Source organism: Osmerus eperlanus, chromosome 8 (genome assembly GCF_963692335.1).
Source record: "Osmerus eperlanus chromosome 8, fOsmEpe2.1, whole genome shotgun sequence".
Taxonomy (NCBI): Eukaryota; Metazoa; Chordata; class Actinopteri; order Osmeriformes; family Osmeridae; genus Osmerus; species Osmerus eperlanus.
The window spans coordinates 9,062,930-9,087,885 of NC_085025.1; the positions used below are offsets into that span (position 1 = coordinate 9,062,930).

The following is a 24,956-nucleotide window of genomic DNA, read 5'->3' on the forward strand; positions in this document are numbered from 1 at the left end:
GGGTGTGCTCAAGCCTTCGGCGAGAGCACAACCTTTGTTCTCTCACATATATATTATTATTATTATTATTTTTGCCCCCCTAAAACTCAGTCAATATTTGGCCTACATAGACAAAGTAGGTGTCAAAAGTTTCGTCTTGGTAGCGATTGAGTTGCTTCTATTGGAATTTACGTTCCGTTGCATGGTTTAGGCTGAAGTTAAGTTTTTGTGGCGAAAAGTGAAGCTAACGGTGGCTTATTTGCTAGCCACAGTCACTGACGTTACTAACGTCACTACGTCACTAACGTCACGAAAACACGCGTGACTACCTTTGGCAGAACATTCGTTTCGCATCTGTTAACTTGGGGGATAGCTAGGCTAACTATAGCTTTACTGCAAGGCAGCTGTAGAAACGCCACAAGCAAAGAGGCCAGGGTGATAACTATTTACTCATTTTACTTTGTGATATGACACACAATTGTGATGTGTAATGTACAATATAAGATGATATTATTAAGGAAGTACATCTACTTTCGGAAACAGTAGTCTACTATTTCACTGAAGTATTAGCATCATGACGTTAGCCTGTGTTGCCCGGGCAACACATACTACAGTGGTCTATGATGTATCTATTTTCAACCGTTAAAATAAACATTCCTCACATATACATTTTCGTTGTAGGATTTATTATGACATTAGATTACAAGTAAACGATTTGTGGGTGAAATTATCATTACCTGTGGTTTCAATCCAGTGTATCAGTGCAACGCTGTAGCCTACGCGAGACACTACAAAAACATCTACACAGCTGTAGGAAGTCAAACGGCGACAGAACATGTTCGGCACTCCCCTTACTTAAATCAAAAGTCTATATAACTACTAACCTGAACTTCATTGCCACAGACTAAACTTTGTCAATCTGTTCATGAAAATAATTAATTTCAGCCTAAACCGTACAACGGAACGTTAAATCCAATTCAACCAACGCAATCGCTACCGAGACGAACACAGCAGTAACGCTAGTCTAGTACTGTACCGTAGTAGTACAATTTACCGGGGCAGCTTCTCCACACAGGGCTATATCGCATTTTGCGTTGTTACTGACAATGATCGCTACCAGTGAGCTTTTTATGAATGAGCGATTTTCCACTAAATACATGTCAAGCTTATTTACGTTTTGGGGTGCATATTTTCAGTTAGCAGATGGTACTGTTTGAATCGCGATTCCATCTTCTACTGCCGGTAACGTCGTAGAATAATCTTCAAAGGGGGTCCTTTATTAATGAATGAATGCAATGAGTAGGCTAAATGCATGAAAATATCACGAGAAGGGAAAAACTTAAAAGGACGTTTAAGTCATAGAGATTAGGTCAATTTGTACACCGGTCTGCCAAATTTATTCGTTTTGATTCAACGATGAGGCTGCCTCTTGCAGGGGAAATGAGAAGACATCCATTTCATTCTACACTTCACTCGTATTTTCAGTTGTAAATGAGCAGCAAAAAAAAATGCTTTTAAATCTATGTAATCTTTATAAATGATAAGTATGCATTTTTATATAAAATACAGAAATATCAGTTGTAAAAATGTCATTAAAAAACGGACCCCTGTGCAACCGACGCAAGCAAGCACACCCTACAATTTCCCCTGAAATTGTACCCTCTCTAGTTACATATGTTATTAATATACTTAGTTTTGGACCTTAAAACCTCCATAGTCTCTAAGTGGCACTGCATTGCACGTCTTGATCCCGTCGTATTTAAAAATGACAAACCACTGAGGCCCACTCAATACCTCTTAAATTAATGCTTCCAATTGTAGACTACTATGTCGTAGGCGTTAGGCCCTTTTCACAGCCAAGTGCATCTAGACATTAGAAAACAGGAAAGGCAGGAATAGCATGTCCTATCATTTTCTTTTGGATTGTCTCACCTGATCAACAGCTCATACAGCACTGAAAGCCTCAACTTTACATCCAGAAGTAGGTCATTACAAATGTAGCACAGCTAACTAACGAGTTGGAGAAAATAATCCAATAAACCATACCCACTAAATCTTTTTGGAGTAAAAACAGTCTAGCTTCTTGTTGTTTGTTAGGCCTTATTTTGAGCAACACACACAAACACACACAGACAAACATACACAGGCATAAGTAACTCATCAATAAAGTGGATCTTTCAGCGTCATGCATGTACTGTGCTGTGACTGGAGGGGAAACCAGCAGAGGGGTGTGACTTCAGGAATATCAAGAATATAAATGTTATTGTCATCTTGACTCTATCATTCTTATTTCATTTCATGGATTGGATTGATCTATAATCTTGTCTTTGTCTTTGTGTGAGTGTGATTGTTATGTGTTAGTCCCTTTGTTGTTTTGGTCGTTTATACTATTATCAGATTTGTGCTGTATGCTGGTATAGACTAGTAGTATGTGGTGTATACTTTTTTGGCTAAGGTTTCAGAGACATACAGTGCAGATGTGTGCTTATTTCACAATGTTATTATCTTCACAGATTTCGTTTTTTATGGCAAGTCCTGAAGACCAGTGGTGCTACCCAGCCTTTAACTTGTCCTGTCCTAGATCGGTGTTCAGTTCTGGGGCTCAGGTAACTCTCTACCTGGTGTTCCTGGTGGGTATCCTGGTCACCATCCTGGGCAACTCTGTGGTCATCATCTCCATCGCCCACTTCAAGCAGCTCCACAGTCCAACCAACATGATGGTGATGTCTCTAGCCGTGGCTGACCTGTTGGTAGGGGCAATCGTGATGCCCTTCAGCATGGTCCGGAGTGTCGAGGGATGCTGGTACTATGGTGATGATTTATGTCTCCTCCACTCCAGCTTTGACATGTTCCTCACCATTGTCTCTATCTTTCACCTTGTTTCCATCGCTATTGATCGCCATGAAGCAGTCTGCAACCCTATGCTCTACTCAGCCCACATCACCATGCCTGTGGCCTGGATCATGATCTCAGCCAGCTGGGTAATAGCAGGTCTGTACTCTTATGGCCTACCTTACTCCAAGGCTAACGTGGCTGGACTTGAGGACTATCTGGAATCTATTAAATGTCTGGGTGGTTGTTACTTATTGTTCAACCATCTGTGGGGTGCATTAGACACACTGATATCCTTTTTCTTTCCTGTGTCTATCATGATGGGTTTATATGCTGAGATTTTCCAGGTAGCTAAGGAGCATGCCAGGAGGATAGAAGACGGCAGCCATGGAGGGGTGAGGAAACTTAATGAGGGAGAGAGGAGGGGGGCGGTGTCGAAACGCTCAGAGCGCAAAGCAGCCAAGACACTAGGTATAGTGGTGGGAGTTTTTATATTCTGCTGGATGCCATTCTTTGTAAACTCCACCATAGACCCTTACACTAACTTTAGTACACCTGCTATTTTATTTGAGGTGTTTGTGTGGTTAGGCTACTTTAACTCCACTTTAAACCCTATTATCTATGCTATGTTCTACCCCTGGTTCAGGAAATGCGTTAATGCCATTGTTACCATGGAGATATTCACCAGACACTCATCTGATATGAATGTGTTTGTCACTTGACATGACATTATTGTTGCCAGTGTGTCAGCTTAACAATTAAGTTTAAACAGATGTCGTTTAGTGAGTGTGTCGCATAAGCTGTTCCATATTTTCCCTCTCAGCCTACAACCCCAAACAGCATCATACATTTCCTGTCAAACTTCTGTGGTCCTTTTTTGTTTATTCATCAGTTCGGTCTGAGAGTAACTCAGCAGGATCAACAGAAACATGAGGTAACAGAGGGAGTTGTGATACAGTTTTCCAGCCTTCTCTTTGCACATGTACTGTAAGCTAAGTATGTATAATATGGATTTAATTTGATACAAATATCCTGTAAGACTTATTCGAAACAGTTTCCCTGCTGTGCTACTGCAATCAAATGTCAACTACGTGAAAGATAAATAAATAAATAAACTATTCCATTAAATCTGTCTAAAGCCTAAGCCTCTTGTTGTTGGAGTTCATACAGCAGTGTTCAGTTCTGGGGCTCAGGTAACTCTCTACCTGGTTGCTTCTGGGGGGCTTCATGGTCACCATCCTTTTTTCAATTCAATTCAAGTTTATTGTCATATGTACAGGATACACAAGTATACAAGTACAATGAAAAGCTTTGTGCCGCTGAGCAACCTACAACAGTGCAGTTTTTAATAATCAAATAGATAGTAGCGGACAATATTAACAATAAAAGATAAAAGATCAGATAATAATAATAATAACAAATATTTAAAAAAATATTATACACAATACTCACTTACCAATGTAATGAAACAGTGAGGGTAGGCAGTTGCAAGGTGGTTATAATAAGTGCAAATGTGCAAAGTCTATGCTGGGCAGTGCAGCACTCAGATTGTAAAGTCGTGATGTGCTGGAAGGAGGTGGAGGGTAATAATCCTGGGCCACTCTGTGGTCAATGAATGATAATAGAAAATTTGGCAAAGATATAGAAAGAAAAACTGAGTTGGGTTACGTTGACCCATGGTGCGCATCAAAGGGACAATGCTGTCATAGAGCCTTGCACTAGTTTTACCACAACTGGAAAACTATGTGAAGAGCTATAGTGAAGAGCTATAGTGGTTAGCCTACTCTACATGTAACTTGGTTCAGGAATTGTCTTCATCTCTTTGTTACCCTGAATATATTCAACAGACACTCCTTGTGGCCTGTGCGCCCGCTTTTACAACCTCAACAAACCAACATGTTATGTGTTCTCGGTCGCTATTGTTAAAATAGATTTTTATTAACCTCAATCAGATTACCTGTATGATTATAAACAGGTGTATTGCGTGTAAGGGCCACATTAGCTGTTACATATTTTTCTGTTCTGCCTACAACAAGGCCCATTCTTGTTTATTCTTGTTCATCAAGAATTCAGAATTCATGTCAGCAGGATCTAATGTTAGCAATAGAATAAGGTAATGAGGAAAGTTGGGTCAGACTTATAACCGCAAATAAACTAAAATGATCCAAAAAATGCCAGTTTGGATATCCAATGCAATCCAACATTACCCAAAACCTTCCAGTACCAAGACCAGCATAAACCATACCAACGCAGAATGTTTGAAGTAAAGCCTGCCTAACTTGTTGCTTGTAAGGCCTTCTCTAGAGCAATACACACATACACTTACAAACACGCACATGTATGCAACTCAGCAATAAAGTGGGTATAGCATGCAGCACGTGATGCATGTGGTCTGTTGTGACTGGAGGGGAATCCAGTAGAGGGGCGTATCTCCAGGAAAATCAAGAATATAAATGCTATTGTTCTCTTGACTCTTGAATAATCTTTTATTACATGGATCGGTTTGATCTATAATCTTGTCTTTGTGTGTGAGTGAGTGAGTGTGTGGGGTAAGTGTTTGTCCCTTTGTTGTTTTTGTGTGATAGTATGGACTAGTAGTATGCAATATAATTTGTGAACAAGGTAACCAACAAAGAATATGCAGGGAGGTGCATATTTTACATTGTTATTTTCTTCACAGATTAATTTGTTTATGGACCACCCTGAGGACCAGTGGTGCTACCCAGCCTCTAACCTGTCCTGCCCCAGGTCAGGGTTCAGTTCTGGGGCTCAGGTAGCTCTCTACCTGGTGTTCCTGGTGGGCATCTTGGTGACCATCCTGGGCAACTCTGTGGTCATCATCTCCATTTCCCATTTCAAGCAGCTCCACAGTCCAACCAACATTATGGTCTCTAGCCCTGGCCGACCTGTTGGTAGGCAATTGTTGCTAGGGATAATTGTGATGCCCTTCAGCATGATGAGGAGTGTTGAGCGATGCTGATACTATGACAACACTTTCTGTCTCCTCCACTTCAGCTTCTACATGTTTTTTACCTCTGTCTCCATTTACCACCTGGTCTCCATCGCCATTGATCGCCATGAGGCGATCTGCAACCCTATGCTCTACTCAGCCCGCATCACCATGCCTGTGGCCTGGTTAATTTTTAATTTAATGCTTAATTGATACCATAAATAAACAATTCACACATCAAACGAGACATTAAATATAGGCTATACATGTTAAGCGTATTAGTGTATTTATTTATTTAATTCGATATGTTATTAATATACTTAGTTTTGGACCTTAAAACCTCCATAGTCTCTAAGTGGCACTGCATTGTACTTCTTGATCCCGTCGTATTTAAAAATGACAAACCACTGAGGCCCACTCAATACCTCTTAAATTAATGCTCCCAATTGTAGACTACTATGTCGTAGGCGTTAGGCCCTTTTCACAGCCAAGTGCATCTAGACATAAGAAAACAGGAAGGGCAGGAATAGCATGTCCTATCATTTTCTTTTGGATTGTCTCACCTGATCAACAGCTCATACAGCACTGAAAGCCTCAACTTTACATCCAGAAGTAGGTCATCGCAAATGTAGCACAGCTAACTAACGAGTTGGAGAAAATTATCCAATAAACCATACCCACTAAATCTTTTTGAAGTAAAGCCAGTCTAGCTTCTTGTTGTTTGTTAGGCCTTATTTTGAGCAACACACACACAAACACACACACACACAATTTGCTTTGGCAGGAAGGTGCATACAATAAACATACAGGGACCTAAAGTTTAAATATGTGGACTATCTATACTAAGGGTACATAAACTAGCAGTACTAAGTAGGGTGCAAACATACACATACACAGGCATAAGCAACTCATCAATAAAGTGGATCTTGCAGCGTCATGCATGTGCTGTGCTGTGACTGGAGGGGAAACCAGCAGAGGGGCGTGACTCCAGGAATATCAAGAATAAAAAAATGTTATTGTCATCTTGACTCTATCATTCTTATTTCATGGATTGGATTGATCTATAATCTTGTCTTTGTCATGTTAGTGTGATGGCTATGTGTTTGTCCCTTTGTTGTTTTGGTCATTTATACTATTAGTAGTATGTGGTGTATACTTATTTGGCTAAGGTTTCAAAGACATACAGTGCAGATGTGTGCATATTTAGGGTTCCTCCGGTAGGAGGGAACCTATTGTTTTTGTTAGTATTCTTATTCTTATTCTTATTTTTCTTCTCCTTGCGACCCAGTATCTCAAAAAGTCTTTAGTCATACATTTTCTAATTTGGCACATTGATACTAAATCCAAGTGGGTACACCCACACCAAATATGGGCCACATCGGACCATAGGGGGCGCCACAGGCCACGCCCAAAAGTCAAATTTTCAAACTGATGGCATTTCCACCCCATTACTCCAATTCTTCTGAAACTTGGTGTGCATACCTCATTTTTCATGAGGAACAAAAAAGCATCAAGGACCCGTAAGGTCCGCCATGATGGATTTTCCTGTACAGTGATAGTTTTGGAAAACCTTAAAAATTCCTCTTCTCTTGAACCAAAGCTCTAATTGAATTTTTTGTACAAATATGTATCATTGACGTACGTCAATGATACAAATCTGAAACAACGTTACTTAAGACAATTGAATCAAATACAAAATGGCTGAAAGGGGAGTATTTATGTAAATGTCCCCATTGCCTCAATATGTTTGTGTCACTAAATCAAATGTATTTTTGAAGGATGGTTCAAACCTAATAGTTCTGTATATACCAGCATCAAATGATTCTTCCTGTACACTGAGGGCACTAGTATGAGTAACCAAAGTAAATTTCAGGCATGTGACACTTTCCTAGTCAGAGTGAGCAGGGGGTGCATTTCATGGCAAGAAGGAATACAACAAGCCTGTCGTGAAATGCACCCCCCTCTATTGTCTGTTCTGTATATCCCAGCATCAAATGGTTCTTACTGTACACTGAGGGCACTAGTATGAGTAACCACAGTAAGTTTCAGGCATGTGACACTTTCCTAGTCAGAGTTAGCAGGGGGTGCATTTCATGGCAAGAAAGAATACAACAAGCCTGTCGTGAAATGCACCCCCCTCTATTGTCTGTTCTGTATATCCCAGCATCAAATGATTCTTACTGTACACTGAGGGCACTAGTATGAGTAAGCACAGTAAGTTTCAGGCATGTGACACTTTCCTAGTCAGAGTTATCAGGGGGTGCATTTCATGGCAAGAAAGAATACAACAAGCCTGTCGTGAAATGCACCCCCCTCTATTGTCTGTTCTGTATATCCCAGCATCAAATGATTCTTACTTTACACTGAGGACACAAGTATGAGTGACCACAGTAAGTTTTAGGCATGTGACACTTTCTTAGTCAGAGTTAGCAGGGGGTTCATTTCATGGCAAGAAGGAATACAACAAGCCTGTCGTGAAATGCACCCCCCTCTATTGTCTGTTCTGAATATCCCAGCATCAAATGATTCTTACTGTGCACTGAGGGCACTAGTATGAGTAACCACAGTAAGTTTCAGGCATGTGACACTTTCCTAGTCAGAGTTAGCAGGGGGTGCATTAAGCCTGCCATGAAATGAACCCCCTCTATTGTCTGTTCTGTATATCCCAGCATCAAATGATTATTACTGTACACTGAGGGCCCTAGTATGAGTAACCACAGTAAGTTTCAGGCATGTAACACTTTCCTAGTCAGGGTTAGCACGGGGGTGCATTAAGCCTGCCATGAAATGCACCCCCTCTATTGTCTGTTCTGTATATCCCAGCATCAAATGATTCTTACTGTACACTGAGGGCACAAGTATGAGTAACCACAGTAAGTTTTAGGCATGTGACACTTTCCTAGTCAGAGTTAGCAGGGGGTGCATTTCATGGCAAGAAGGAATACAACAAGCCTGTCGTGAAATGCACCCCCCTCTATTGTCTGTTCTGTATATCCCAGCATCAAATGATTCTTACTGTACACTGAGGGCACTAGTATGAGTAAGCACAGTAAGTTTCAGGCATGTGACACTTTCCTAGTCAGAGTTAGCAGGGGGTGCATTTCATGGCAAGAAAGAATACAACAAGCCTGTCGTGAAATACACCCCCATCTATTGTCTGTTCTGTATATCCCAGCATCAAATGATTCTTACTGTACACTGAGGGCACTATTATGAGTAAGCACAGTAAGTTTCAGGCATGTAACACTTTCCTAGTCAGAGTTAGCAGGGGGTGCATTTCATGGCAAGAAGGAATACAACAAGCCTGTCATGAAATGCACCCCCCTCTATTGTCTGTTCTGTATATCCCAGCATCAAATGATTCTTACTGTACACTGAGGTTACTAGTATGAGTAAGCACAGTAAGTTTCAGGCATGTAACACTTTCCCAGTCAGGGTTAGCACGGGGGTGCATTAAGCCTGCCATGAAATGCACCCCCTCTATTGTCTGTTCTGTATATCTCAGCATCAAATGATTCTTTCTGTACACTGAGGGCAGTAGTATGAGTAACCACAGTAAGTTTCAGGCATGTGACACTTTCCTAGTCAGAGTTAGCAGGGGCTGCATTTCATGGCAAGAAGGAATACAACAAGCCTGTCGTGAAATGCACCCCCCTCTATTGTCTGTTCTGTATATCCCAGCATCAAATTTTTCTTACTGTACACTTAGGGCACTAGTATGAGTAAGCACAGTAAGTTTCAGGCATGTAACACTTTCCTAGTCAGGGTTAGCATGGGGGTGCATTTCATGGCAAGAAGGAATACAACAAGCCTGTCGTGAAATGCACCCCCCTCTATTGTCTGTTCTGTATATCCCAGCATCAAATGATTCTTTCTGTACACTGAGGGCACTAGTATGAGTAACCACAGTAAGTTTCAGGAATGTGACACTTTCCTAGTCAGAGTTAGCAGGGGCTGCATTTCATGGCAAGAAGGAATACAACAAGCCTGTCGTGAAATGCACCCCCCTCTATTGTCTGTTCTGTATATCCCAGCATCAAATGATTCCTACTGTACACTGAGGGCACTAGAATGGGTAACCACAGTAAGTTTCAGGCATGTAACACTTTCCTAGTCAGGGTTAGCACGGGGGTGCATTTCATGGCAAGAAGGAATACAACAAGCCTGTCGTGAAATGCACCCCCCTCTATTGTCTGTTCTGTATATCCCAGCATCAAATTATTCTTACTGTACACTGAGGGCACTAGTATGAGTAAGCACAGTAAGTTTCAGGCATGTAACACTTCCCTAGTCAGGGTTAGCACGGGGGTGCATTAAGCCTGCCATGAAATGCACCCCCTCTATTGTCTGTTCTGTATATCCCAGCATCAAATGATTCTTACTGTACACTGAGGGCACTAGTATGAGTAACCACAGTAAGTTTCAGGCATGTGACACTTTCCTAGTCAGAGTTATCAGGGGGTGCATTTCATGGCAAGAAGAAATACAACAAGCCTGTCATGAAATGCACCCCCCTCTATTGTCTGTTTTGTATATCCCAGCATCAAATGATTTTTACTGTACACTGAGGGCACTAGTATGAGTAACCACAGTAAGTTTCAGGCATGTAACACTTTCCTAGTCAGTGTTAGCAGGGAGTGCATTGCACTTACATCAAATGGAAAACAAGGCCTGCCATGAAATGCTCTCCCCCTGCATACGTTTCTTCCCTTCTACTCCAGCATTATGTACATTTAATAGCATAAATGTAATACCAATACATGTGTATGCATAGGGTGGACAGGTCTGAAATCAGAATAGTCCATGGTAGGTATGGGATTATTAGGATTGTAATTGTTGGTAAAAGTCAAAAATTTAAATTGTCAAAGTGATGGATGCATGTGCATGCCTCATATTTCATGAGGAACAAAAAAGCCTCAAGGACCCACAAAGTCCGCCATGATGGATTTCCCTGTACAGTGATAATTTTGGAAAACCTTATAAATTCCTCTTTTCTTGAACCAAAGCTCTAATCGACTTGAAATTTTGTACAGATATGTATCATTTATGTATTTAAAAACGTTACTTAAGACAATTGAATCAAATACAAAATGGCTGAAAGGGGTGTATATTTATGTAAATGTACACATAGCCTCCATATGTTTGTGTCACTAAATCAAATGTAATTTTGAATGATGGTTTTTCAAACCTAATAGGGTTCAAGATGACAAGATGGGTTCAAGATGACATTACTCTGAAGTATGTTCCTCAGCTCCGTCTCCATCTTCTACCCTATGCTGTACTCAGCTCACATCACCATGCCTGTAGCCTGGGTCATGATCTCCACCAACTGGATATTAGGATATCTGTACTCCTATGGCCTCCATCTACTCCAATACTTTTGACGGAATAAAGGACTTTCTGCAGTCATTTGCTGGGGTGGCTGTACTTTCATTGTCAATAATCTGTGGGGAGATCTTGAACATAATCATTATTGTCTTTCAACCAGTGTTTATAATGGTAAGTTTGAGCGTCATGGTTATTCAATTAGTTCAACTGAACATTGTACATTCAAATTAGAATCCCCTGCATATAGGTAGAGGATTAATGAATAATTCAAATTAAGGGGACAACAGACATCTAAAATTGTGTTTTTCTCCTTCTCTATGCAACACAAACACACACCTGCATGTGCAGCTCATTAATGAATACATTACAGTATCCAGCATGTGATACATGAGGCCTGTTGTGACTGGAGGAGAAGCTGGCAGAGGGGTGTTGCTGAGGCCATATCAAGAATATAAATGTTATTGTTCTCTTCACTTAATCCATTCAATCCAATTATCACAGTATCTTGAATGTCTAACGTCCTGTGGTGTGTGCGTGTATTTGTTAAGTGTGTAAGTTGACAATATGCTGTTAAAACTCATTTGAATAATTGCTCATGTTATATGGTTTGTAGTGTATTGCTTACTAGAAATGGTGTATGTGTTATTCTGCAAAGTTCCAGTAGATGTGCATTTATGTGCATATATCAAATAATTTAAAGCCTTTAGTTTCCAGATACTGTGTCTCTGGCCATGGACCACCCTGAGGACCAGTGGTGCTACCCAGCCTCTAACCTGTCCTGCCCCAGATTAGTGTTCAGTTCTGGGGCTCAGGTAGCTCTCTACCTGGTGTTCCTGGTGGGCATCTTGGTGACCATCCTGGGTAACTTTGTAGTCATCATCTCCATCGCCCATTTCAAGCAGCTCCACAGTCCAACAAACATGATGGTGATGTCTCTAGCTCTGGCTGACCTGTTACTAGGTTTAACTGTGATGCCCTTCAGCATGATGAGGACTGTACAGGGCTGCTGGTACTATGGCAACACTTTCTGCCTCATCCACTCCAGCTTTGACATGTTTCTCTCTTCTGTCTCCATCTTCCACCTGGTCTCCATCGCTATTGATCGCCATGAGGCAATCTGCAAACCGATGCTCTACTCAGCCCGCATCACCATGCCTGTGGCCTGGATCATGATCTCAGCCAGCTGGGTAATAGCAGCTCTGTACTCCTCCTGCCTGCTCTACTCCAAGGCTAACATGGCTGGACTAGAGGACTTCCTGGAGTCTATCAAATGTCTGGGTGGTTGTTACTTATTGTTTAACTCTCTGTGGGGGACACTAAACTCAGTCATAGTTTTTTTCTTCCCTGTATGCATCATGGTGGGTTTGTATACTGAGATCTTCCAGGTAGCTAAGAAGCATGCCAGGAGGATAGAGGATGGCAGTCATGGAGTGGGGGTAAATCTTAATCAGGGAAGGGAGAGGGGGGGAGTGTCGAAGCGCTCAGAGCGAAAAGCAGCCAAGACACTAGGAATAGTGGTGAGTGTGTTTATATTCTGCTGGATGCCATTTTTTGTTGACTCCCTTATAGATCCCTACATTGGCTTTGCTACACCTGGGAAACTGTTTGAGGTTTTTGTTTGGTTTGGTTACTTTAACTCCACTCTAAACCCTATAATCTATGCTCTATTCTACCCCTGGTTCAGGAAATGTATTCATCTAACTGTCACCCTGAAGATATTCATAAGTCACTCATCTGATATGAACGTGTTTGGTCATTGATCTGGAGGTTTTTTAGGCCAGCGTGTCTGCTGGTATTTTAACTAAACAACATGGTTGTGATGTGTTCACTGTTTGGCTTGTTAAATTAGATTAATCAGAACCTCAGCCAAAACACCAGCATGTAGGTATTATCAGGTAAAGGTGGTATGTGTGTGTGCTTTTCTATTTTCTTCTCCCCTTGGCCTTAAACACCAAGCTAAATCCTCACTACCTCTAATTAATTTCAGCCCATCCCTCCTCTAAAGTCCTTCATTCTGCCCCTCCTTCAGAGAGCAAAAGAGTATATTTTACCGTAGCACGTATTGGCTAAGCCTGCTGCTTATCAAGACTTCCTTAAACCTTTCTGCTGTGCTGCTGCAATTAAATGTAACAAAGTTGTGAAAGAAAAGTATCATCTTTTGACTTACAGTTTATCTCATACTGCATAATACACAGTTAAACGTACCTAAAATTACGTGTTGATAGAAAGTTAGCTACAGTAGCTGTCCATTTGACATGTAGGCGTACCACATACTCCTAACAGGAAAATGTTGTGGCAAAAAAACATAACATGGACTCACTTTAAGAGATTAGCCTACTTATATTTTATGGAAGTAGAATGGATTTTGGAAGTGGACAAAATACTAAAAAGAGAACAGGATTAACATGAATGATCACATCTGCTACCCCATTTTAAATGAAATTGGGAACTATAAACATAAACAATGCCAGTTATAATGTGTATATATTACATATATCTCCCCTGGGAATTTTGCCCCAAATACTTTTAGAAAATTATTAAACCAAAAATTACCCCTTAGGAAGTTGAGCCAGCTGTCAATTATGACAGCTGGCTCAACCATGCATTTAATCACTTTGTAATGAACTAAATATTTTTTGGGGTAAGACAATTTAACAGAGAACATTTATAATACATTTTGATCAACATGACATAAGCAATTGATAATGTAGGAAAAAGCAGACAATTGTAGGCTACATAATAATTTGCATGAATGTACCAGAGTATTGGCAATTTGTTGAAAGAACAAGAAACTCATTCATGACTTTTATAAGGTGCATAAGTAACTAGATTATTTGTAGGTTAACAAATACTTACTTTTAATTGTGATTAGAGAAATGTAGGTACCAAAACTACATCACAGGCACTGCAATATCTATCATTCCAGAAATGTGTGCATGTCACTGACATCTTACTCACTGACTGCATCACAGGCACTTTTCCCTATCTATAAAACAATGTGGAGCATCACAATTAGCTTATAAGGCCCCGCTTAACACATATGACATCCTAAAAACAACTAGCCCTGTATTCTTGAGGTGATCTCATAGCACAATATTGTCCAACATTAAGACATGCAACTCACTGATTTTTTAGATAAGGGACAAAACATGTCCTACATGGAAAAGTCAAATACATTTTAAAAATAAATACATTCCTAAGAAGTATTCCTTTAAAAAAAAACTTAAGAAGTTACTTTTAAAGGAATTTTGTGTGTTCATGACATAAATCTCACTAGTGCACAGTGCCCTTGATGCAGTCAGTGATGTCGGTGAAACACATGCACAGATTCCTGGAGCTGTATTTGAGGAAAATGCTTTCACATGTTTCTATAGAATACTGGAATACAATAAGCTAATTTTTAAATTAACTTATTGTTAATACATTCATTTTCTAAGCTTTTTTGGGGTTAACATTTTCAATATATGCACATAGTCACCTCTTTTACAGCAGTCAATCTGCTCTTAAAATCCAATCAGAATGATAGAGTGATTTCACCTGGCTAGAACTAGTTCACACTTTTCCCTGTGCTGATGATATGACTTACTGAAATGATATTAGCAGTCATTTTATGCCAAGGCCTAGCAAGCTTTACAAACACAAAATGTATGTCGCTCCCAATACTTTTGGTATATGTTGTGCCTTAGTTGGAGGGTTGAGATGGTGCAGTTTAGGTTATACCCAGGATGGTAAAAGAGGGGCATTCCAGTGAAATACTGGGGCACAAGTCTATGTCCCAGTCCATCCCTGCACACACCTGTTAGTTGGAGGTTTTAATGTTTGACAATGTAGTGCCTTGACATCACCTCAAGAGGGGTGCAATTACTGGGCTAGTTGTTTGGATGTCATTATATGCAATACAGGGCCTTACAAGCTAACTGTAAAACTTCACAGTGTTTTGTAGGTAGTGTTCCTCCTGAACAGATTTTGATTTATTTGTGTGATTCACATGAATTCATGGTTATTATTAATATTTGGGGGCGTGCTGTTCAACGAAAGTTTAAGTTAGCAAGCTTAGCACAACTGCTGAAAGTCAGCTTCTATTAAGACCAGGGAAAAACATATTCTAACAACTCCAATGATACATTTAGTCAAGTAGTTGATTTATTATTTATTCAGAAATGTTGTACAAATATGTATGATACTACTATGACAGCCTGTTAAAAGGCTTTATTTACATTTAACTGTAGTAGCTCAGGAAGTAAAAGGTAACAGGAATTCTTACAGTATTACAGTGTGTAAGATCAGCAGCATGCTTAGCCAACATGTGAAACAGGAGCCTCCTTGGCTCTCTGAGGAGGGGCAGGAGGGAGGACTGTAGAGGAGGAAAATAATCAAGCAGAGGTAGTGAAGATTTAGCTTGGTGACTCAGGCCGAAAAGACACACACTTCTCTTTTATTATCGACACAGGTTATTTGGCTGAGGTCTTAATAAACCTTCTTTAGCGAGATAGACAGAGAACACATTACATGCAGGGTTGTTGAGGTTACAAAACCAGAAGACACGATGGCCACCATACACCTAACTAATGACCAAACACATTCATGTCAGATGAATGTCTCATGAATATCTTCAAGGTGACAATGAGATGAACACATTTCCTGAACCAGGGGTAGAACAGAGCATAGATTATAGGGTTTAAAGTGGAGTTAAAGTAACCAAACCAAACAAACATCTCAAACAGTTTCCCAGGTGTAGCAAAGCCAATGTAGGGATCTATAAGGGAGTCAACAAAGAATGGCATCCAGCAGAATATAAACACACTCACCACTATTCCTAGTGTCTTGGCTGCTTTCCGCTCTGAGCGCTTCGACACTCCCCCCCTCTCCCTTCCCTGGTTAAGATTTACCCCCACTCCATGACTGCCATCCTCTATCCTCCTGGCATGCTTCTTAGCTACCTGGAAGATCTCAGTATACAAACCCACCATTATGCATACAGGGAAGAAGAAAGTTATGATTGAGTTCAATGTCCCCCACAGAGAGTTAAACAATAAGTAACAACCACCCAGACATTTGATAGACTCCAGGAAGTCCTCTAGTCCAGCCATGTTAGCCTTGGAGTAGAGCAGGCAGGAGGAGTACAGAGCTGCTATTACCCAGCTGGCTGAGATCATGATCCAGGCCACAGGCATGGTGATGCGGGCTGAGTAGAGCATCGGTTTGCAGATTGCCTCATGGCGATCGATGGCGATGGAGACCAGGTGGAAGATGGAGACAGTTGAGAGGAACATGTCAAAGCTGGAGTGGAGGAGACAGAAAGAGTCGCCATAGTACCAACATCCCTCAACAGTCCTCATCATGCTGAAGGGCATCACAGTTAAACCTAGTAACAGGTCAGCCAGAGCTAGAGACATCACCATCATGTTGGTTGGACTGTGGAGCTGCTTGAAGTGGGCGATGGAGATGATGACCACAGAGTTGCCCAGGATGGTGATCAGGATGCCCACCAGGAACACCAGGTAGAGAGTTACCTCAGCCCCAAAACTGAACACTAATCTGGGGCAGGACAAGTTCGAGTTTGGGTAGCACCACTGGTCCTCAGAACTGGCCATGGCCAAGAGAAAACTCTAAAGACTTTAAATCATGTGAAATATACATACACACATCTATAATAGTAACAGCAACAAAAAATCAGTACAGTCAAAAGTCAATACCAATATCCCCAACAGTCCATACAATAATCAACATTATAGGTTACAGTATACATATGACAAAGGTAAACACGAAACACCCTTGCAAAAGAAAGACCAACGTCATCTGATCATCTTATTGATTTGATATGGGGATGAGAAAATGATGAAGAGTGTTTAGAACAATAACATTTATGTTCTAGATATTCCTGGAGGCACACCCCTCTTCTGAGTTCTTGGTTTCCGTCCAGTCATATCAGGGCAAATGAATCACATGCTGATGAGTTATGCATGAGATGAGTTGCATGCAGATGCATGTTTGTGTGTGCATGAGAAAAAGAGAAAAGTGTGTGTGTGCGTGTTTGTTGCTGCAGGAGAAGGCAGAAGTAAAAAAAACAAAAAACATCTCCTTACAATGTTTCTGAGTTGAGACTGCAAAGAGTATTGTGTCTTGATTAAAATATGAATCCTATGAACACAATTTTGCACATGCCATTTTTAGTCTTACCATGACATTTATCATAGAGATGTATTGTATGAAAGCCCTGAAGGCGTAATATCTCATGCATATGGCTGAATTATTTTATTATTATTTATTTGGTGGGAATAATTTACCTATGCAAGCAAGCTTTTTAATTGCAAAGCTCAAATGCATTTCGTCACAACAGGGACTCAGTTTCTTGGGGTGTTTAGAGATTAGAGATCTGTATCTGTATAGGGAGTCAGGTGGCTGAGTGGTAAGTGAGTCGGGCTAGTAATCTGAAGGTTATCGGTTCGATTCCCGACTGTGCCAAATGATGTTGTGTCCTTGGGCAAGGCACTTCACCCTACTTGCCTCAGGGGGAATGTCCCTGTACTTACTGTAAGTCGCTCTGGATAAGAGCGTCTGCTAAATGTAAATGTATCTGCAGCAGAACAGACTAACCGACAAAGAGTTGCTGTGTTTTTTTACGTGAGTTCAATACTGAAAGTAGTTTATTTGTGATGCTAGCATTTTACAGCCAACTCCACATACTGTACATACACCCTCTCAGCTTTCTGGTGATTCCAAACAACAGTTAAACCTAAACTTCAAGAAGCATACTGCTCTGGCAAACTGCTCCTCTGTGTCACATTTCCAAACATGACATACATGACAAACATGACAAACATCTCCTTCTCATGTCCAAATTCCATATGTCTGACTATCATGTCCATATGTCTGACTATCATGTCCATATGTCTAACTATCATGTCCATATGTCTCCCTATCATGTCCATATGTCTGACTATCATGTCCATATGTCTGACTATCATGTCCATATGTCTCCCTATCATGTCCATATGTCTAACTATCATGTCCATATGTCTGACTATCATGTCCATATGTCTCCCTATCATGTCCATATATCTGACTTACATGTCCATATGTCTGACTATCATGTCCATATGTCTCCCTATCATGTCCATATGTCTGACTATCATGTCCATATGTCTCCCTATCATGTCCATATGTCTGACTATCATGTCCATATGTCTAACTATCATGTCCATATGTCTCCCTATCATGTCCATATGTCTAACTATCATGTCCATATGTCTGACTATCATGTCCATATGTCTAACTATCATGTCCATATGTCTCCCTATCATGTCCATATGTCTGACTATCATGTCCATATGTCTGACTATCATGTCCATATGTCTAACTATCATGTCCATATGTCTCCCTATCATGTCCATATGTCTCCCTATCATGTCCATATATCTGACTATCATGTCCATATGTCTGACTATCATGTCCATATGTCTCCCTATCATGTCCATATGTCTCCCTATCATGTCCATATGTCTGACTATCATGTCCATATGTCTAACTATCATGTCCATATGTCTCCCTATCATGTCCATATGTCTAACTATCATGTCCATATGTCTGACTATCATGTCCATATGTCTGACTATCATGTCCATATGTCTGACTATCATGTCTATATGTCTCCCTATCATGTCCATATGTCTAACTATCACGTCCATATGTCTCCCTATCATGTCCATATGTCTAACTATCATGTCCATATGTCTGACTATCATGTCCATATGTCTGACTATCATGTCCATATGTCTGACTATCATGTCTATATGTCTCCCTATCATGTCCATATGTCTCCCTATCATGTCCATATGTCTGACTATCATGTCCATATGTCTAACTATCATGTCCATATGTCTCCCTATCATGTCCATATGTCTCCCTATCATGTCCATATATCTGACTATCATGTCCATATGTCTGACTATCATGTCCATATGTCTCCCTATCATGTCCATATGTCTCCCTATCATGTCCATTGTAAATTAATTTCCTGTCAATAAATATCTTACAAAGGAAAAGTATATTTGGTTTAATTATTTAAAATTTATGAAACCATTATGGAAACTTGTTTTTATTCTTGTTTTATAATCAACTTTAGAACTGTAAATGTTGCAGAAGTATTCCAATGGGTTCTCATAAAGTAAGAAATATAATTTATAAACTTTTCAACTAATTTTACATTTTGGCCAGGAAGTGATTTTATAAAAATATTTGGTTCAGTATTTGTATTATTATATTTGTCTCACAGTTGTTACATTGTAGGTACCAGAATAATGCCCATGGATGTGGAGCTCCATTTGATTTTGTATGTGTTATTTTAGGCACAAATGTAAAAAAAAATATGCTTAGAATGGCACACACTAACACACACACACACCCTACATTATTAGCAGTATGCCAATGAATGTGGCCTATGGTGAGCGCAGTAAACGCAGAAGGGGGTTGTACCTACAGTGAGATCAAGGACATAAAAGTAATAGCTCTCTTCACTCTTTCACTCTCTCATTTTTTCATGCATCAATCAACTGATTCTCTTGGACTCAGCTGGGACTCATTTGTTTTGTATGTCTGTTTGTACAATTATTGCATTACTACAGTAAATCATAATGTTTATACATTTATCATATATGTACTATAATATATTTTGGACTAATGGGGATGGCATATTTTAAATAGATGTATTGTATCGGTGCTTTTGTGTCTAATCTTTTGAAGTCTTTATATTACAGGTGGTCATGGACAGCCCTGAGGACCAGTGGTGCTACCCAACCTCTAACCTGTCCTGCCCCAGATTAGTGTTCAGTTCTGGGGCTCAGGTAACTCTCTACCTGGTGTTCCTGATGGGCATCCTGATCACCATCCTGGGCAACTCTGTGGTCATCGTCTCCATCACCCACTTCAAGCAGCTCCACAGTCCAACCAACATGATGGTGATGTCTCTAGCCCTGGCTGACCTGTTACTAGGTTTAATTGTGATGCCCTTTAGCATGATGAGGACTGTACAGGGCTGCTGGTACTATGGCGACGCTTTCTGCCTCATCCACTCCAGCTTTGACATGTTTCTCTCTTCTGTCTCCATCTACCACCTGGTCTCAATTTCGATTGATCGCCATGAGGCAGTCTGCAACCCTATGCTCTACTCAGTCCACATCACCATGCCTGTGGCCTCTTTCATGATCTCAGCCAGCTGGGTAATAGCAGCTCTGTACACCTATGGACTCTTCTACTCTAAGGCTTATATAACAGGATTAGAAGACTCTCTGGATTCTGTAAACTGTCATGGTGAATGCATGATAGTTTTCAACACCTTGTGGGGGACCCTGAGCACAATCATAGTTTTCTTCTTCCCTGTGTGTGTCATGGTGGGTTTGTATACTGAGATCTACCATGTAGCTAAGAAGCATGCCAGGAGGATAGAAGATACCATCCACAGAGTTGGAAGGGGGGCTAACGAGGGCGCAGTGTCGAAACGCTCGGAGCGCAAAGCAGCCAAGACGCTGGGTGTAGTGGTGGGTGGGTTTATTTTATGCTGGATGCCCTGCTTCGTTGCTGCTATTGTAGAGCCGTACATACATTTTGCTACACCTGGGACGTTGTTTGAGGTGTTCTGGTGGTTAGCCTACTTTAACTCCACTTTAAATCCCATCATTTATGCTCTGTTCTACCCCTGGTTCAGGAAATCTGTTAATCTTATTGTCACCTTAAAGATATTCACCAGACACTCTTCTGATATGAATGTATTTGTTACTTGATCAGATGTCTTGAGGCTGATAAACTCAAACAGCCATGTAATTTTTTTTGTTCTCATTGAAAGAGATTCTCAATTAGCGGGTCAGATTAACTGTCAGTATAAATGTGTTTGTGCAAATGACGGTAGCTGATTCATGTATAAATTCTGTCTCTTTTTTTTTCTCCTTGGTCTGAAACACCAAACACCTTTATCATTGCATCTTTCTACAACCTTTCTGGCTCATTAAGTCCATCTATCTGTCAGATTGTACACTAATCTCAACAGTATGCTGTCCACAACAGCATGAGGTAACAGGTGGAGTTGCGATAAATCTAACCTTTCACCTGCTTATTAACTGATGAATGTAAATCAGTCAATCCAAACGCCCAGTCATGGTACTTCCTTTAAGAGCCCGATGGTGAAACTATTTACCAACAAATCTATATTTAATAGAATGCGTACAACATAAAAAATAAAATAAAAAACACCTAAGTTAGCAAACCCACTATAGGCTAGCTACCAACATGACTAACAGATTGTACAACCAGATCCCTGTGGTGGTGGCTAACTGACAAGGTTTTCCCAAATGTATTATTTGATGAACATTTTTGTTGTATTAGAAATCGGGAAATGTTCACTACTTAATATTCTTTACTGTGCCTATTGTCCTGTTTTTATCCATTTTGTACTGTCTGCCTCTGTTTTGTTTGCATACTTCACTTTATGTAGTCCTGTGTAGGTTTGTGTAGTCCATTTACTTATTGTTAAGTAATAATAAAACATATTAAGACAAAGCATATCTGTTTAAAGATGGCATCCTGTTTCTATGGCACATGCTCATGAAGCAAGCCTCCTTCCCCAGCTCCTTAGTTTGAAGCAAGCCAAGGCCACTATGGATCTTGGTTGTATTGTATTTCTGTTTTAGTAACCAGCTCATTCCAGTGATTTTCTTCTGTTGGAGGTAGTGTAGGTAGCTACCTTAGCTGAAATAAACTTCACATCCTGATGGTAACACACTCTGCACACTCTGCCCGTGCACTCATGGCAGTAGTTGGAGTTGAAGGGAGAGGGAGGGAAATTTTGGGGTGGTTACAATAATTACTTCCGTTGTTAACTCCTTTATCAAGCAGTTACAGTGGGGTCATATATTCTGATGGCTGCTGCTTGTCAGATATGGTGACCTCTGTGATAATGGCTCTGTGAGGACTCACAATAAGAAAACATGTGTCCAGATTAGTGTGAAGGGATGACATAACTACCCCCAAACAATCGTTTGAAGTTTAACTCCTTTATTAAGCAGTTACAGTAGAGTCACATATTCTGACGGCTGTCAGATACGGTGAACTCCATGGTGCTGGCTCCGTGAGGACTTCAAATAAGAAAACGTGTCCAGAATAGTGTGAAGGGATGACAAAACTACCCGAAAACAATGTTTTGAAGTTTAACTCCTTCATCAAGCAGTTACAGTGGGGTCAAATATTCTGATGCCTGCTGCTCATCAGATATGGTGACCTCTGTGGTACTGGCTCTGTGAGGACTCCCAATACGAAAAAATATGTCCAGATTAGTGGGAGGGGATGACATAACTACCCCAAACAATGTTTTGAAGTTTAACTCAATGTTTTGAAGTTTGAAGGGTCTGTGGAGCTCAACCAAAAGGTTATTTTGTCAAAGTATTCCTTCGATTCAGTGAGGCTGAGTTTTGCGCTATCTTAGTCACGTTGCAATTAGAATTACTGTCTGATTAATCTTGAGTATGGTGTCTGTTTGCACCTTATATACACAGATCTACAATAACATAAACATTAATAATCTGTACAGGTCTATACTATATCCTCAACAGTCCCTACAAGCATCAGCTTTGTAGATTACAGTATACAATATAACAAAGGTACAACACATGAACATGCTGCAAACTGTTTGTTAATCAGTTATATGTGTGTGTGTGTGTGTGTGTGTGTGTGTGTGTGTGTGTGTGTGTGTGTGTGTGTGTGAGAGTAGACAGTAGAGTAGACAGTAGTAAAAATACTATACCCACACATCTCATTACAATGTTTCCAAGTTGCATGCTCACACTTCCAAACATGGCCTATGTCTCCCTCTTGTGTCCAAATGGTGGGATTCCACCATGAATTAATCCCCTATCAAATATCATCTTGCTCAGGGACTGTATTTTTGTTTGTTTGTTTTCCTATGAAACATTAATGAAACCTTTCTTTCTCTCATTGTTACAATCAACTTTGTAATTGTAGATGTTCTTTCTAGAACTATTCCATTAGCTTTTCTAGGTTCTCAGAAAGTAAGAAGTTATATTTACCAACATAACTAATATCATATTTTGGCCAGGAATTGTTTTAATACAAATATTTGGTTAATTTGCTCACAAGTGTCACTGTAGGTACCAGATTGAAGCCCATGGCTGTGGATCTGTGTTTATTTTATTTAGATTGTTATTTTAGACACACATGTTGCTAAATATGTTTAGGATGGAACACACACAGTAAAACACACAAACACCCCCTCATGCATATGCAAATTATTAGCAGTATGCAGTTTCACGTGGCCTATGGTTAATGCAGTAAACGCGAGGGTTGTACCATAGTGAGTTTAAGGATATAAATGCAATTGTTCTCTTCACATAATTTGTTATGCACTCTTTAGATCAATCAACTGATTATCTGGGACATTTACTTATTTGAACTGTAAGTGAGTTTGAACCTTCATTGTGTTTCTACTGTAAATTATAATGTTCATAAGGTTGTCATGTTTGTACTATAAGATTTTTTGGACAAATGGGGATTTAGTATACACTTTGGTATATTTTAAATAGATGTATTGTACCAGTGCCTTTGCGTAAACTCTTTTGAAGTATTTATTTCACAGGTTGTCATGGACAATCCTAAGGACCAGTGGTGCTACCCAACCTCTAACCTGTCCTGCCCCAGATTAGTGTTCAGTTCTGGGGCTGAGGTAACTCTCTACCTGGTGTTCCTGGTGGGCATCCTGATCACCATCCTGGGCAACTCTGTGGTCATCGTCTCCATCACCCACTTCAAGCAGCTCCACAGTCCAACCAACATGATGGTGATGTCTCTAGCCCTGGCTGACCTGTTACTAGGTTTAACTGTGATGCCCTTCAGCATGGTCCGTGCAGTCGAAGGATGCTGGTACTATGGTAACCGTTTCTGTCTCCTCCACTACAGCTTTTATGTGTTTTTTACCTCTGTCTCCATCTACCACATGGTCTCCATCGCCATCGACCGCCATGAGGCGGTCTGCAACCCTATGCTCTACTCAGCCCGCATCACCATGCCTGTGGCCTGGCTCATGATCTCAGCCAGCTGGGTAATAGCAGCTCTGTACACCTATGGACTCCTCTACTCTAAGGCTTACATGACAGGATTAGAGGACTACCTGGATTCTGTAAAATGTCATGGTGAATGTATGATAGTTTTCAACTCTTTGTGGGGGGCTTTAGACACAATCATGAATTTCTTCTTTCCAGTCTCTATCATGGTGGGTTTGTATACTGAGATCTTCCAGGTAGCTAAAATGCATGCCAGGAGGATAGATGACTCTGGTCACGGAATAGGGGGGGCACCTAAGGAGGGAAGGGGCACAGTGTCAAAGCGCTCAGAGCGAAAAGCAGCCAAGACACTAGGTATAGTGGTGGGTGTGTTTATATTTTGCTGGATGCCTTTCTTTGTCTATTCCATCATAGATCCTTACATTAACTTTGGTACACCTACTGCAGTGGTTGAGGTATTTGTTTGGTTGGGCTACTTTAATTCCACACTAAACCCTATCATCTATGCTCTGTTCTACCCCTGGTTCAGGAAATGTTTTCATCTTATTGTAACTCTGAAAATATTCAACAGACACTCATCTGATATAAATGTGTTTATTACATGATCTGGAGTGTTGTTGCCAGAATATCAGCTGGTATCAACAGATCACCTGTATTGTACACATTTTTATTTGACCGTTTTATTCACCAAAAAAGCCTATTGAGATATAACCTCATTGTGAGGGTTTCCAGTTTGAGAGGTAGCAAACACCACTTTACAATCAAGGAAGTATATATGTAATAATATATAAAATATACAATAC

General features: G+C 40.4%; 5 protein-coding genes across 5 annotated transcripts; 4 read left to right on the forward strand and 1 right to left on the reverse strand.

The window, feature by feature from the left end:
* The first annotated feature begins 2,504 nt into the window (after positions 1 to 2,504).
* Positions 2,505 to 3,533, forward strand: LOC134025197 (trace amine-associated receptor 13c-like). The gene has a single exon (XM_062468097.1). It carries the CDS (start codon positions 2,505 to 2,507, stop codon positions 3,531 to 3,533), a length of 1,029 nt encoding a protein of 342 aa, XP_062324081.1.
* Positions 3,534 to 11,820: 8,287 nt separating this feature from the next.
* Positions 11,821 to 12,849, forward strand: LOC134025198 (trace amine-associated receptor 13c-like). Its single transcript, XM_062468098.1, has one exon. It carries the CDS (start codon positions 11,821 to 11,823, stop codon positions 12,847 to 12,849), a length of 1,029 nt encoding a protein of 342 aa, XP_062324082.1.
* A 2,805-nt stretch (positions 12,850 to 15,654) lies between these two features.
* On the reverse strand, positions 15,655 to 16,683 carry LOC134025199 (trace amine-associated receptor 13c-like). The gene has a single exon (XM_062468099.1). The coding sequence runs from the start codon at positions 16,681 to 16,683 to the stop codon at positions 15,655 to 15,657; it is 1,029 nt and encodes a 342-aa protein (XP_062324083.1).
* Positions 16,684 to 19,851: 3,168 nt separating this feature from the next.
* LOC134025200 (trace amine-associated receptor 13c-like) lies at positions 19,852 to 20,868 on the forward strand. Its single transcript, XM_062468101.1, has one exon. The coding sequence runs from the start codon at positions 19,852 to 19,854 to the stop codon at positions 20,866 to 20,868; it is 1,017 nt and encodes a 338-aa protein (XP_062324085.1).
* Positions 20,869 to 23,735: 2,867 nt separating this feature from the next.
* LOC134025201 (trace amine-associated receptor 13c-like) lies at positions 23,736 to 24,758 on the forward strand. The gene has a single exon (XM_062468102.1). The coding sequence runs from the start codon at positions 23,736 to 23,738 to the stop codon at positions 24,756 to 24,758; it is 1,023 nt and encodes a 340-aa protein (XP_062324086.1).
* The last annotated feature ends 198 nt before the right edge of the window (positions 24,759 to 24,956 follow it).

What these genes read in the sequence shown, in the direction of transcription:
- LOC134025199 (XM_062468099.1), bottom strand. Translation starts at nt 16,683, where the DNA reads ATGGCCAGTTCTGAGGACCAGTGGTGCTACCCAAACTCGAACTTGTCC.
- LOC134025201 (XM_062468102.1), top strand. Translation starts at nt 23,736, where the DNA reads ATGGACAATCCTAAGGACCAGTGGTGCTACCCAACCTCTAACCTGTCC.
- LOC134025198 (XM_062468098.1), top strand. Translation starts at nt 11,821, where the DNA reads ATGGACCACCCTGAGGACCAGTGGTGCTACCCAGCCTCTAACCTGTCC.
- LOC134025200 (XM_062468101.1), top strand. Translation starts at nt 19,852, where the DNA reads ATGGACAGCCCTGAGGACCAGTGGTGCTACCCAACCTCTAACCTGTCC.
- LOC134025197 (XM_062468097.1), top strand. Translation starts at nt 2,505, where the DNA reads ATGGCAAGTCCTGAAGACCAGTGGTGCTACCCAGCCTTTAACTTGTCC.